The sequence below is a fragment of the Phodopus roborovskii genome, unplaced genomic scaffold, assembly GCF_943737965.1.
Source record: "Phodopus roborovskii unplaced genomic scaffold, PHOROB, whole genome shotgun sequence".
NCBI classification, from domain to species: Eukaryota; Metazoa; Chordata; class Mammalia; order Rodentia; family Cricetidae; genus Phodopus; species Phodopus roborovskii.
The window spans coordinates 5,255,989-5,270,216 of record NW_026125489.1 but is presented as its reverse complement, the minus strand read 5'-3'; the positions used below and the strand labels follow the sequence as shown (position 1 = coordinate 5,270,216).

The 14,228-nt window shown below is 49.2% G+C and overlaps 1 protein-coding gene across 1 annotated transcript in view; it reads left to right on the top strand.

The window, feature by feature from the left end:
- Nucleotides 1–9,478, top strand: part of Ppm1h (protein phosphatase, Mg2+/Mn2+ dependent 1H) — a 224,580-nt gene extending 215,102 nt beyond the window's left edge. Inside the window, exon 10 of the mRNA XM_051176161.1 lies at nucleotides 8,841–9,478. Within this exon, the coding sequence (XP_051032118.1) occupies nucleotides 8,841–8,988 (148 nt within the window). The 3' untranslated portion in view covers nucleotides 8,989–9,478. The remainder of the gene's footprint in view (nucleotides 1–8,840) is intronic.
- The last annotated feature ends 4,750 nt before the right edge of the window (nucleotides 9,479–14,228 follow it).

The following is a 14,228-nucleotide window of genomic DNA, read 5'->3' as shown; positions in this document are numbered from 1 at the left end:
TCCAGAGGAGGGTTACAGAAGCTTCCAGAAGCTGTCACTTGACTAAAGAGAATTTAGCCCAGAACCACGGATATTTAAAATCTTGAATTAAATGGGCTCGAGGCAGGCAGCAGAGTGGTGAGGTTGGAAAATGGGCGAGGGGGAAGGGAAGCCCAGCACTCTGGTTGTGCTAGCCTGGCAGCGTCCTCAGATCAGACTAGGTGTTGAGCGACCAGGCTTTCTGAATTTACGAGATTGCCGTCGCACACGTGCTTTGTAAGAATGGGGGAGGGTAGCCTGCGGCAATGAAACACGTGTCGCGTGTTCAAGAAGCGTGATCGGGAAAGGCTGCTGAGTTAACTGCGCTTGGACTGCGCTCCACCCTGTGATGCCGAGGCACCGAGGCCATATTGGGAAATCGGGGGGAACTTAACTCGTTTCATGGAATTCTGTAAAACGGCACGCTCTTGTGTGGCCTGTAAGCTGTCTCCCTGGGAAGGAGGGCCCCAGCCTTAGCCAGTCTCCTGAGAGGTGAATACTGAGTCAGGAACTCGGCTGGGAGCTGTTCAAGTCTTAGCCCCGGCACAAGTCCGAGGTGAGGGAGAGCCCAGTCCTTTTCCTTTCCCCATGAATGTAGCCCGGATCCCCAGGTTTGCTTCATGGAACCATGATGTAGAAGGAAGCGGCTGTGCAGGAGTCCGAGGGGGGCTGACCAAATGGGACCTGCCTGTTGGATCCATAAGGAGAAGGGGAAAGACTTCACTCCTGGTCTGGGAAAAGTCTGGGGGACCAGCGTTGTCCAGAAAGTCAGCAGGAAGCAGGGCCCCGGTTCACTAGTGACGGCAGGGGTCTGGGGTTTGTTTGTTGTGTGGCTTTTTCTCCCTTTCTTTGCTTCTGATAGCCGCTGGGAATTGCCAGCGTTGTTTTTTGACATCCTCCCCACAAAGAGGGGATATGCAATAGCTCTATTCCCTATGCTTTTAGAGGACAGGTGGTTAACACCGACCAGCTAACCACTGCCGACCTTCCCACCTTCTCCCAGGCATGGGGGAACCAGGTACAAATGGCCCTGTGCTCTGCTAAACCCCAGCCTTTCCTCTTCGAACTCTCTCCACAAAGAAACTAGAAAAAAGGCTGCTTTGTAGAGGGGCCAGACTCTGGGTGCAGTATGGCGTCTTGTTTGCTTATTTGTTTTGTTTTGTCTTTCCCTTCGTTTTTATTGGAGTTTGTCCTGAAGAGCTGTAGAACTGGCAGCCGACTCTCCTGTGGGGACGCAAAATGAACTGTTCACAGGAAGTGCCTCACGAACATTCTAGAGAGAGGTTGTCAAAGGTGGAAGGGCTTGGGCCGTACCAAACCCTTGTTCCTTGTAACTCTAGTCAGATTCTCAAACTTACAGACAATGCACTACTCATAGACGACCTCTAAGGTGTAAAACAATGAAGAATTGACTCCTCCCCTCTGCGAAGCTGGAGGTTTACCTGGTGGGGGGAAATGACTCAAAGTGGGAGCAAGTGTCCGAAGGATCTGGGGAAGCTTAACCATTTTGTCAGGGGGAACAAATTCTTAGTCAGTAAAGAGGAGGTGGGTGGGCGGGCAGAGGAAAGAGAAATGAACAAAACGTGAAAACAGGCCTTGAGAATTCACACTCCAGGTTGAGAGCTTTGCCTGCCGCATTCTTGCCGGAACACCGTGTCTGTAGAAACATTGTTTCCTACCCTGCTCCTAGCAGCTGTTACCCTGCGGTGCCACAGAGTATGTGTGCTCTCTGCAGATAGGAGGCCTGGCACATGCTAAACACCGTAGAGCAACATGCCCGACCCCGTCAAGAACCTTGCGGAGTCCTCGCATACCAGTGTGCAAAATCCCTCTCAAGGCGGGAGATGCCTTTTTGTTAAGGGTGTTCTCCCTCTGAGCTGTGGGCTTTGAGAAAGGAATGGTGAGGTTTGAGGTGAAACACCCCCACCAACGGCCTACGTCCTTAATAACGGAGATATTAAATGCCAGTTTCTATTGCCATGGTAATACTGAATTTATCTTGGCAGAAGACAAAAGTGGTCTTTTTAATCTTAAGTTGAGCTAATTTCTCAGCAGCACATTGCTTTCCAGAAACTATGCCTCAAACGAAAAAAGAGCCCCCCCCAGAAAAGACCCTTATTGATTTGCAGGTTTTAGGAACAAATTCTTGAGTGTTTGGTGTGGTACTTTGTAGACAAAAATCGGCATTTCTCTTGTGCACTGTTTAGCATAAAGATTGTGAGAGCCTGGAAGGAGGCTTGAGACCCTGGCTGCAGTGGCCATGGGCACTGCGTGGTTGTCCTGTGTACTGTTGGTTGGGCTGGCAGAGCGAAGCTGTTGGAGCACTCAGCTGTGTGGCAACGTCAGGGAATTTATTTCCAAGTCCTTCCCCGGGACAGGGAGCACTGGGAAGGGGAGGAGCAGGGTGGTTCCTCCTCCTGTCATTGACATTGTTGCTGTTGGGAATTAAAACATTCCCAAACTACTGAAGAAACCAAGGAGCCGGGGTGCTGGGAATGGACAGAGCCTAGCGGTGGATAGCAGGGGACAGGGGGTCCCCACTCTTCCACAGGGTGGGGTGCTCTCTCCAGCCAGAAGCCTTGTTCGAGTGTAGCTTCCTGGTCTTGGTTCTGAGAGGTGACCCAGCTCCCATGGGTTCAACTAACATATGTGCCGCCTCAAGGCTAATTACCACTTCTAAGCACCGCAAAGGCCACCTCCAAGCCAACCCTGGCCCTCTGTACTCACACCGTAGATCTCTGCCAATGTTCCAAAGCTGAGGAGTTTTTCTCCCTCTTAAATCTGAGACCTGCTCAGAATGCAAAGGGGCTCCTCTCTTACTGTATTGCTTGAGGGGGTGTGGACCAGCAGATGGAGGTTGCCTTTTATATGCAAATACTTGGTGGTCTCTGCTACAACTATTGCCTATGAAACACAAGACTCAGCGTCCACGTGGAGTTGATTGAGAGAGGGGAGAAAAGGGGGGGGGTAGCTGGTGGCCAACCGAAAGCAGGATAGAGAAAGCGAGCGCGCTTGGAGCTCTTGCTTTAAAAGGGGGCCTTGGGCATGCGTGCCCGAGCCCCCTGCTCCCTGCGCAGCTAGGTAAAGCTTGAGCAGCCAGGTAAAGAAGCCTGACCTAGTGATGACATGGCCATGAGCGCCCCGCCCATCGTCGGGGGCGGGGTCAGCAGACTGCTGGGCCCCAACACTTGGAACCCATTAATTGCCCAGTTCTTGCCCACCTGCCCTGCTTCTTAGAGGACCCCTTCTGCACCTTGTAAATGATTAGGGAAAGTTCCCACCCAGCCGTAGCTATTAATGGCTGGCAAGGGCCGTTAGCTTGAGGCCTGAAGTTGACTTTTTTGACAGTCCCCCTACTGATGCCAAGGTGGCAGCCTCGTGGGAAACAGCCTCGGTAAGAGGTAAACGACTTAAGGCAAAAGTTGCGGGAAGAAAAGCCTTTTGAAACCTAATGAGGGGAATGGTAGTTCACACTTCTTGGTCTCTGGCCGTGTGCAGGCCGCCATATTAGATGTTAACGGTAAGGAGAAGCGGGCCCCTAGAAGCTAAGGAACTTTCCCAGAGCCGTCCGTCTGGGTGGAGTGACAGCAAAACTGAAATCATGGTCTGCTAACCGCGGGAGAGGCGCTGGAAGAATTGCCAGATGCTTAGTTTACTGCCCTTTTTCCGTGTTCCCTGCCATCCCTGCTGTCCTTCCTCTGCTCCGCCCCCAGCCCCTCCCCCCTCCCCTCCTGGAGTCCAGCCCTTCCCTGGAAGCCACTTCTTTCTGCAGAACTTTGGCTGAAGCTTTCAAATATTGATCAACAATCTTAAAATTCAAAACTCCTCAAGTGGGGAGATTCTTGGCCTTGGAGAAAGTGAGCATTTCCTAAGACCACAGTTGCTGATGCTGCCCCCGGCAGGCAAGCATCTGTGAGAAGGCATTGGTAACTGCCTACAGCTGTTCCTCATCCAGCTTCCAGAACTGCCAGCCCCCTCAGCCTCAGCCAGCCAGGTCCCTGGGCCACATCTACCTCCTGTCTTGTCTTCAGTTCCCTCTGTCCTTTGTCTCTGGGCTGTGTTTTGTTTCGTGTTCGGGACATGCCCCTCAGCCTGGCACATGGATGCCCTTGTGTTCAGTCTCAGTACAGATTCTTCGTGCCCTCCTCTTGTATGGCCTCAAGCGTTTTCTCGTTGTCACTCAGCCCAGGTATCTGTCAACCTTGGAAAACCGATCAGAGCAAAGTTTGCCAAGGGGATTTCTTCTTACGCTAATTCTCAATGGAAAGCATCCTCGGATTGGTTTCATGCTTGGAGCAAATTGACTTTTGAATGTACAGAGATAGGTGTCCATCCACCAGCTTGGCACACTCCAGCGGCTGCAACAAAAACGTCGTCTCCGAGAGCCGAGTTCAGTCTCTTGAGGGACAGCTTCCTTACAAGGGCATAGTAGTTGGCTTTACTTCCAGTTAGGGTTTCCCATCCCATAAAAGGCATGTCAGGAAGCTGTCCAGAAAGCTCAGGTCCAAGTCTCAACTTGTAGAACACTGTGTATCCTAAAGAGCTTGTGTGAGGAGGAATTTCAAAGCACTGTTGAAGCTGAGTGAAGAGACGGCATGGGCAGAATATTATCCCAGAGTAGGATGGGGCTTGGGGTGTGTTCCTAAACTGCTCCCTCAGGTTGGGAGCCTGATCCTCCAAAACAGCATGTGGATACGGAGAGCATATATCCGACAAAATTAAGGCTCAATTAAGGCTAGGTAGGCCTAGTACGTGGGACAGCTAAGAAATAACCTTCATACTGCTGTTCTGACATGGGGATCTTAACACCCCCCCTCCCCAAATAAACCTAACTTTGCAAAGTACTGGAAAAACCCATAACACCTACACACACACTCTATTGCGTGAGAAATTATTCTGGAACACCGTGTAGGCTGAATCATTTATTGGGGAGGGAGTCACTTAACACCAAAAACATGACCACTGTGGGGATGCCCCCACCAATGACCAGGAAGTGAGAGCTGAGAGCTGAGGTCCAGAACCCCAGATCTAGCCCCCCCTAGGTCTGCACCTGTCCCAGACCCCAAAGAACGTGGCCAGTGCAACAGGTGCGGGCTGGGTGGGTATCTCACTACACAACACCCATACGGAAGACTGCTTTAAACCTCTGTGACCCTGGGTTTACATAATCAACAACTGATTCAGAAGAAAAGCTTGTGTCTTACCTTTAAATGCGCGTGGAGAAAAAGATGAGAGCCCCCCTCCCCTTACCCACTTCCCCGAGAGAACCTGGATGTGATAGGATGGTTTTGAAAGGAGTTGAACATGGGAAAATAGGATCAAAAGGTGGATTTCGGAGAGAAACGGGAAATCGGACAAACTCGACTAGAAGGACGTAGCTCCCTGAATCGATGGAGCAGTAAACTTGTAAAGGAAGCAAAGGCGTGAAGGACATCACACAGGAACAAAGTGGAACAATGGAAGATACTTAGGGCAGGGAAGTTAAATGACAGCCTCAGGGCTGGAGATGGCTCATCCTGTAAGGGCGCCTGCCACCAAGCCTGATGAACTTACTTGGATCCTTGGAGCCCACGTGAGGGGAGAGAATCCAAGGTGTTCCACCTCCATGTGCATACTGCAGCATGCACATTCACAAAAAAGTGCTTACACAGAGGACTAGCATTTGGTGACACGAGCTCCAGGGGATTGGAACCCTATTCTGGTGTGTGCACACACACATGCAAACATAAACACCTCTGTGGAAATAACATCTAATATACTGCACCTTGAAATGTGGCTACTCTAAGTTAAATCAAGATTTTCATTGTTTGAAGATGATGTAAGCTTCTCCTTGGAGCTTTGCTAAAGATTTCTGTCCTTCTAGAGCAGGAAACAATTCAGTGAAAAATGGACTGAGATGTGAAGTTAAGTGTTGGTTTGCTTACATGCCCAAATAATAATGGTGACTAGTAGATTAAAACCAAGGCAAACTAAAATACTCCCATTATATGAATGAAGGTGTTCTAATGACATTCTAGTTTTTTCTTGGGGATAAGGGCAGAGACCGTAAACTGCATATTAAAAATCGAGTAAGATTGCCAAAAACAAATCTCAATCACCTGTAGGGTGTGAATGTTTGAGAGCTGTTAATATGGGAAGCCACATAAAAAGCATAAATGGAAAGCACAAAATAAGCCTTCATGCATGTATGTGTATGTTACAGTGAAATTAAAAGGACAGATATAACTTTATAATGTAACTTAATGACTGAGGTTGGGTTTTAATTAGCCATGCACAAATGATACATGCCTGTGATCTCAGTACTGAGGCAGTTCAACTGAGTTCAAAGGCAACCTCTGGCCTGTAGGGCAAAGCCCTGTCCCCCAAACCAACAAAGACCGGAAGTCACAAAAGCTCAGGGCTATTGCCCCCTTGCCTATGTTCTGAACAATCTTGTCCTGGTCCCCAGCCGTTTCTCAATGACGGCTGGCCTGCTCAGGCCTGCTTGCCTCACAACCATGACCAGACAGCCTTCAAGAACTGTCTGGACTTGTGAGGGTTGGTTTTTCTGACTCTCTGAAACCTGTCTCCATGCCCACAGCTGTATTTCAAGATGTATCTACCCCAGATGAGGGAATCAACTCATGAAGTCAGCAAAGTTGCTTTTGTTACTCTTGCTCTTTTGGGGGAGACCCTTTTTGGCCGTCCTGGAACTCCTCTATAGACCAGGCTGCCCTAAAAAGCAGATCACCTGCCTCTGCCTCCTGGGATCTAAAGGTGTATTCCACCTCTGCCGTCAGGTGTTTCTGCATCTCCCAAGTGTAAGATGGTTGGTTGATCAGCAAAATAACAACCCATCACCCTAATGTTGCTGGTGGCAACATTGTTAAAGAATAACCTCTGGCAAGCCCGTTAGAGGTTGCTATCCTAAACGTGTATAGCGCAGGCCGTGGGGTAGTCATGGTCATGGGTTCTTCACCCCGAGGACTCCCTCATCTGTCATTCTATTAAATATTTGTACGTGTATGGGCATCTTGTCTGCATGAATGTGCTCCACATGCCTGCCTGGGGCCTATGGAGGACAAACCAGGGCGTCGGACCCACCGGAGCTGGAGTTCTCTATGGGTTATGAGTCATCATGTTGGGTACTGGGAACAGAACTACAGTTCTCGAGAGCAACAGGTGGTCTTCACTGTCCTCAGGACCACGCCCACCGCCCCCTCTTCCTCACTCAAGATGAGACTCTCGTGAGAACTAAGCGGGGAATGCAGTTAGGTGCTGCTCCTACCTACCCAACTTCCCATCCAACACAGAGACAGAATTCATTCTTCATCAAATACAATGTAGTATATGACACTGTTTGCCACCTGGGCTGTAAGAATAGACTTAATCATTAAAGGCTGCAGGACTTGGAATGTTCCAGACTTGAGCATGTGCTGAAACCCTTGTTCTTAAAAGCAAGTCTGCTGTAAACAGAGTGTGCTGTGTGTGTGCTCTTGGTTTGGAGAACACTTGGCATCTGTCCCCAGATCCCAAAGGTAATGAATGCTGAGGTACTGCAGGCAATGACAGGTCATACACGCCTTGTAAAAAGCCCATTGTCAGGCTTCCAGAAAGACATGCGTAGGGTGACATTTCTTTTCCTGGTGACTTATCAGAGTCTGCCTCTTAGCGGTTTAGGTTCCAAGCATGATTTAATCATGATACAGATTCCCTGTCAGAGCTGGGCTCACCTTCCCCAAACTTGACAAAACTGTTCTTCCAACCAGAATGCCAGTTGCCATTTATACACAGAAATACAGCTGAGGCTTTCAAAGCACAGAGTAGCACATTCTTCCCTGGTAGGCAAGCCTACTCTATGGGGGGGGGGGCATGTGATAATTGGCAGGAGCCTACTCTACAGAGGGGGACACGCGATAATAGGCAGGTGAATGCAAAGTCGGAAAAAGATGTATCAGTTGTTTCCTGTCCTAAGCTTTGAAAATCGTCCGCCACACACTAAGTCCAGCCTGGCAGGTGCCTTTGAAGTCTCCGCCGAAAGACTCTGCAGTGATTAGTACTGAGTTCGGAATCCGCCAGTGTCTCCGTTCATCTTTATGCCTCCCACTTGACAGGCCCACGTCCCCAAATTCCTTTCACTTTCTTTAGGGCTTAGCCTCTTTGCTAGCTTATCTTAAAGTTTGCCATTGACATCTCTATGAACAATCCTTTCAAATTCTTGAGCAATCCTCAATGCCCTTACGTGAACTATAGGAAAACCTCACACAGATGAATGCATAGAGAAAGTTGCCCGCACTGAGGCTTTACCAATCACCAGCACCCTACTCCACCTTCTGTGTTTTCTTATACGTAGTACCTTCAGTTTTCCTTATTTTTTTAACCCGCCTTTTCCCCCCCAAAAATCTAGCACAGCCATGAAGGGAAAACTTTGATACAAAAGGAAAGATAGCCTTTAAAAAAAAAAAAAAATTGAAGACAGAAGTTCTTGGTTTTTTGTTTTGTACTTTTTTAGCCAAGTACTGTTTGTCATGGAAAACTGGGCTGGTGAGAATCTTTCAGATAACTCCAAAACTGGTATTCTCTGGGATCCATTGCAATAAGTAACATGTGAAGTGTCTGAGCAATGGGATGATGTGGGAGATGATTGAAGATAGAACCATGTTCATCCACCTGAAAAATGGCAGGCCTCCCTCACACATGTGGGAGAAGTTAGCTCTGTCTGGCTTATAAATAAATAAAAATTGGAAAATGTACGGCCGTAGCGATGCCTCTTTCCCAGCCCCCCAGGCCTTGTATGTGCCCATGCTGCCCTGACGGTCTTAATCTGCTTCCCCCTGGCACAGGTACACACTGGCAGCGCAGGATCTGGTGATGCGAGCCCGAGGCGTCCTGAAGGACAGAGGATGGCGGATATCCAATGACCGACTGGGCTCAGGAGATGACATCTCTGTATACGTCATTCCTTTAATACATGGGAACAAACTGTCATGAGAGTAACCCGGGGCATGAGGAGGACAGAACTGGGGTGCCTCTAAGGAGGACGGAACTGGGGAGTGCCTGGGCTGGATTCCAGGTGATGCAGTTTCCTCCCAGCCCCGATGGGGAATTTGCTGCCAAAAGGCCTCTCTGGCTTTGCTTCAAGGTGACCCCCTTAGGTTTCCATTTCTTTAGTACTGGGTCTGAACACTGAATAAGAGCGAAATGCACAGCTGGGTTGTTAGATTTCTCCTGGTTTCTATTGTAGGGCTCTTAGGTGGCTAATTGCCTATTCGGGGCACGGGCATAAATTAGAATAGCAGGAGCAGCCATTTCAGGTGTAACTGGCAGAAGACCCCTTGGCCTGACAAGTGCCAGCTTCTGTCCAGGTCAGGAGCATTGAAAAGTTGGGGACCCTGCCCCTGAGTGAGCCACCCGTCTTGTAAGCTCCAGCTAGTTCAGGGGACTCTGCCTTGCCATGTCTCGTCCATCTTCTCGTCTCTGCTTGTTTCTGTGGACTCTTTGGTAATGATGGGGTGTGAGGCAGTTTTGTTTTTTCCTCTTGGACATTCCTTGAATCTTTCTTGTCCCCACTGGGACTTTCCAACTCATTGCTGGACAGTTTCCACATCAGACTAGCCCGATCTGGTTTGTCACGTGTTCTGTGTCCCGTACACGTGGGTAGTTGTCCAGAGCAATGCCCCGTGAGTTTGTTGGATAAGGGGAACCGATGTCTGCTTCAAAACGTGGGGTCTCGTTGGCCCCACGGTCCCCCTGTTACCTGAAGGGCTCTGCACATCTCGAGATTTTGCTGTGAGAGGTCGGCCTTTCCTTTCTAGACTGAGTGCTCTCACACCTAGTGTGTCCTGAAGATGCATAGGGAGCAGCAATCCAATACGGCAGCTTAGGAAGTTGTCCGTTAGCCGTACTTCACCATGGGATGGAGGCTTCCCAGCTCGCTGGTGGTTTTCCAACCCCCATGGGAAGTGTCAGTTCTGCTAAGAGTTGGCTCCTCCTCCTTCCTGTCAATGTTCCAGGGTAGATGGGCTGACATGTGAATAAAAGTGAATCTGAATGGGGGCTGGTCATGCTTGTGCTGTCTTACCCAGAGATCCGAGACCCCTTTCCCCCTGCATCACCCCCATTACTGAGTATGCCCCATGAGCATAGCACACACGTGGGGTCATGTCTGCCTCCTGCTTCCTTACTGGAAGGGGCAGCCAAGCAAAGTCCAGCTTAATCACCTGTCTCTTGGGCAGACTGCTGCTCTCCCCAGGGGCCCTCGGATTAACATCTGATGGCTTAGTCCTGTTCCTATAGCCTTCCAAGATGTCATCAACTTCATGTCACTCGACATTCTACCAATCCAGGAAAAAATTCCCCTAAAATGCGTGAGAGGCAATTCCAGTTCTTGTGTTTAAAGAGAATTCCTTCCCAGAGGAGAGCAGAGGAGCATATCCTCCAGGCTGACGAGTCGTCCGCATTCTAGAATTGTAGATACTTAAAGGCCTGGTGCCTTCCTCCTCAGGAACAGACTTCCCACTGTAGAAGCACAACCCAGTCCAGCAGGTGTCATGCTCTGTGCGCGCCTGAGAACTGGGTAGCTACGGTGGCAGGAGCATCTTCATCCGGCTGAGTACCCACCCTCCCCCTTCAGGGAGTCTTTACCACCCCAGATGTCTGGAGAGTGGTTTGCGGCAACCGCTTGCTTCCCTGGCAGAATGATGCTGTGGGAAACTACTGAGACATGTTCCGGGAGTGTGGTCCTCTTCCCACATCTGCCCAGGTCTTCAAAGTCAAGTACAAGCACGAAATGGGAAAGTCATGTTGTGTGGTAGGACCTGAGCCACCACCTTTTGGATCACCCCACGTTCCCAGCGCCTCTCATGATGTTGCTTTTCTGAGTTCCCAGGGTCTCCCCTTGACCACCCCCCCTCCCAGAGTCAGAACTTCGGAGTGTAAATATCTTATAGGTGTTGTGACAACACTCTCCCAATTCATTTACTGCCAAGGTGCACCTAAGGAAAACCAACCTGGAAAGTCCAAATTCAAACTCATCCCAAAACCTAGGGTCCTGCTGGTTTCAGTTGGCAGCATGTCCGGGAGTTCTGTTCAGGAGTGGGTGGAAAGATGGTAGTTGCAGGCTAAAGCCCCGTCTATGTGTTGTGGGCAAGAAAGACTACAAACGAGGTGAATAAGTCAAACGTGGGGTAAACAATGTGTTAACAACATGGCAGACCTGCCCAGCGCTGACATTGCTTTGTACATTGGGCTTGCTGTGTTTAAGGTTCACCCAGGCTCCAAGTCTCACCCTGTCCCAGAACAGTAATTGTCGATAACCCCAGGAGAATTCCTGAAAAGGTCAAAAGACACCACTCGGAATTGTGCAAGCTATTTCTATGTGCTTGGAAATCACATAGAAATCACTTACAGCTGGACCTGCATACCCTAATTGCCCCAGAGGAAGCCGTGTGTAATGGAAAGCGTTTGATTTGCTCATCTAGTCCTTATGGGTGTCTAGGGGGTTGTGTGGCTACTTCCCTTAATGAAAGGCTCTTTCAACCCTAAATCTTTGCTCAGCCGACCTGCCGCTGCTTTGTCTCATGGTGCCTCCCAAAAAGTGCGAACTCTGAAGTGGTTTTTACTAGGTGGTAACTAAAAGCTTTGTTCTTCTAAGGCAATGTCAGCAGCCAAAAGACAGGGAAAAGGGGCCTGCTGGGGTTGTGTAGACCCAGTGATTGTCCTTGTGGCAGAAGGGCGTGGTGACAATTGGGCTAAGCCAAAAACGCAGCTAACTGGAACAAGCTAGCGTCTCGGTTATTTCCACAGTATTCAACTTTGGAGGGTTTGGAGGGTTGGATTTTTAAAATTCCTAGCATCTCGCCTCCATGGGGCTTTGAAGTCAGCTGTGTCTTCCCAGTACACTTCTCTGCAAGTCCCTTTTTTGAGGGTACTCATAGATGGATACTGAGAAAGGATGAGCGTCCCCAGCCAATTTCACTCCAGACCTTGGCCATTTGGGTGGGGCAACTCGGCATCCCAAGGCCGCTAGTTTAGAACCCCTTTGGGAAAGTGTCTCTCTTAAAATCCCAGCTCTTCAGAAGACTGTCCCCTCCCTCGCCTCCTTCCTCATCAGCCTATCTGTGTTTACGAGGGGACAAGTGGCAGAAGCTTCTGCATGGGCTAGTTTTGAAGGTGTCACCCCTTAAATGAGGCAGGATCTGTTTTCAGAGTGTGTGTGTGTGTGTGTGTGTGTGTGTGTGTGTGTGTGTGTGTGTTGTGCAATGAGATTCAAATTTCAGTGACTTAGTGCTTCGGGGCCAGCTGGAGAAAGCAACGAAATTGTCTATGCAAGGGACAGACTGGCCTTAAGCCTACCAGAGCTAATGGGATAGTAGAGCAGCCTTGAGCCACGGGACAGAACTGTGTTCGGAGCTGGTCACTGCTGAGGGCCTGTGGACCACAGCCGCCTCTCTGAGCAAGCAAACTTTGGGTGCTATGTGTGGTATGTGTACACTGGAACTTTGAGAGGACACTACATGAGCAGCCTGGCTTACTGGCCTCTTCTGTGGCCCTGTGGCCCTCTGTCAGATGTGAACGCCGTCCAGGGGAGTGTAGTGCTCTAAATTCCCCCATGTTATCTGTGTAAATAGCTTCAGTTTTTCCCTTGTGTCTAGGTGAAGTGGGTGTTTGTGTAGCAACCAAGTAGATGGTGACGAAATAAGGCTGTGTATGCACTGTTCTCAACTGGAATGTGCCGAAGATGGAGAGGCCATGTTCTCCACTCTTCCCCTCATTGGACGAGTAGTTTTGTGTTTAGGGGGTCCCACGGTTGATTTGTCTTGCCTCTAACTTTGTTTCTGTGGAAACCTAGGGAAGCCCCCAGCAAGGATCATTTTTGTAAGAATGATTGTATGTCATGGTCTGGGTTTCCAAAAGTACTCCACGTACAGTGACTTGAGGAGAGGAGCCTTCCAGAGAATGGTTTCAGAACCGTGTACCTTTTCTGCTTTGTGATTGTGAAACAATTGACTTTTGTAAACCCCAAATGAACTGTTTAAACGGGGATCTATTTTGTGTGTTTCGAAACTTAGGTGCAATGTCCCCTGGAAAAAGCTCAACTGTGTATATGCTCATGGCATTTTAAATAAAGTACTATATATGTATATATAAATATGTATATAGGACGTCTTTAGCAATGTGTCTTTGTCTCGTGTTTGTGAAGTCTCTATGCAGTTTCTTTTGTCAGGGAGTGGGGTTAATGTGAGGTTGTCAACTGTGCAGACTCAAAATTCGGTCACCATGTTTCACGCATACATACACACACATACATGCACACATACATATTAACACTAAGGATTTCAGAAGGAAAAATGACTCACAGGCAGGCATTGGTGGCGCATGTCTTTAATCCCAGCACTTGAGAGGCAGAGGCAAGCGGACCTGAGTTCAAGGCCAGCCTGGTCTACAGAGTGAGTTCCAGGACAGGCTCCAAAACAGTACAGAGAAACCCTGTCTTGAAAGAAAAAAAAAAAAAAAAACCCAAGAGTAACTTTTTTCCAATTTAATATTCCTACATATTTTTAATCCCATTCACCCCACCTCTTCAGCTCCTCCCAGGCCTATGACTCCCCTCCATCCACACACATACCTTTATGCCTTTTAATTTACACTCCCCTTTTAAAAGTTTATTGCATGCAGGCAGAATACTGTGTGCCTACTCACCAGAGGAGAGCACCAGATCTCATTACGGTTGTGAGCCACTACGTGGTTGCTGGGAATTGAACCCAGGTCCTCTGGAAGAGCAGCCAGTGCTCCTAAGCTCCTAAGCACTGAACCACCCCCACACCCTTTTTTTTTTTTTCCCCAGTCTAGGCTGCACACATAGTGCCTGACCCTCCCCTGGAGCATTGGTTGATCTGTCGGAGGCCACACCCTTAAAATGGACTCTCCCTGACCCCAGAGCCACCAGCTATCCATATCACTCCTTACTTGGGTCAGGTGCTTGTGAACCCTTCCTCCTCCATACTAGAATGTTAACCGCTTGACCTTGTTCAAGCAGCCAAGCCACTGAGCATTTTGAGTACAGGCTTCTGGTCATGTCCAGAAGAAACTGCTTGGTCCTGTCCTCCCTGACCCCTGGTTCTTCCATCTTTGCTCTCCCTCTTCTGTGTTGGTCCCTGGGGGTGGGGGGGATTGGGGGGAGAGAGGTCTCATTTGTGGCTGAGTGCCCAGAGAGGTAGTCTGAGCTGAAA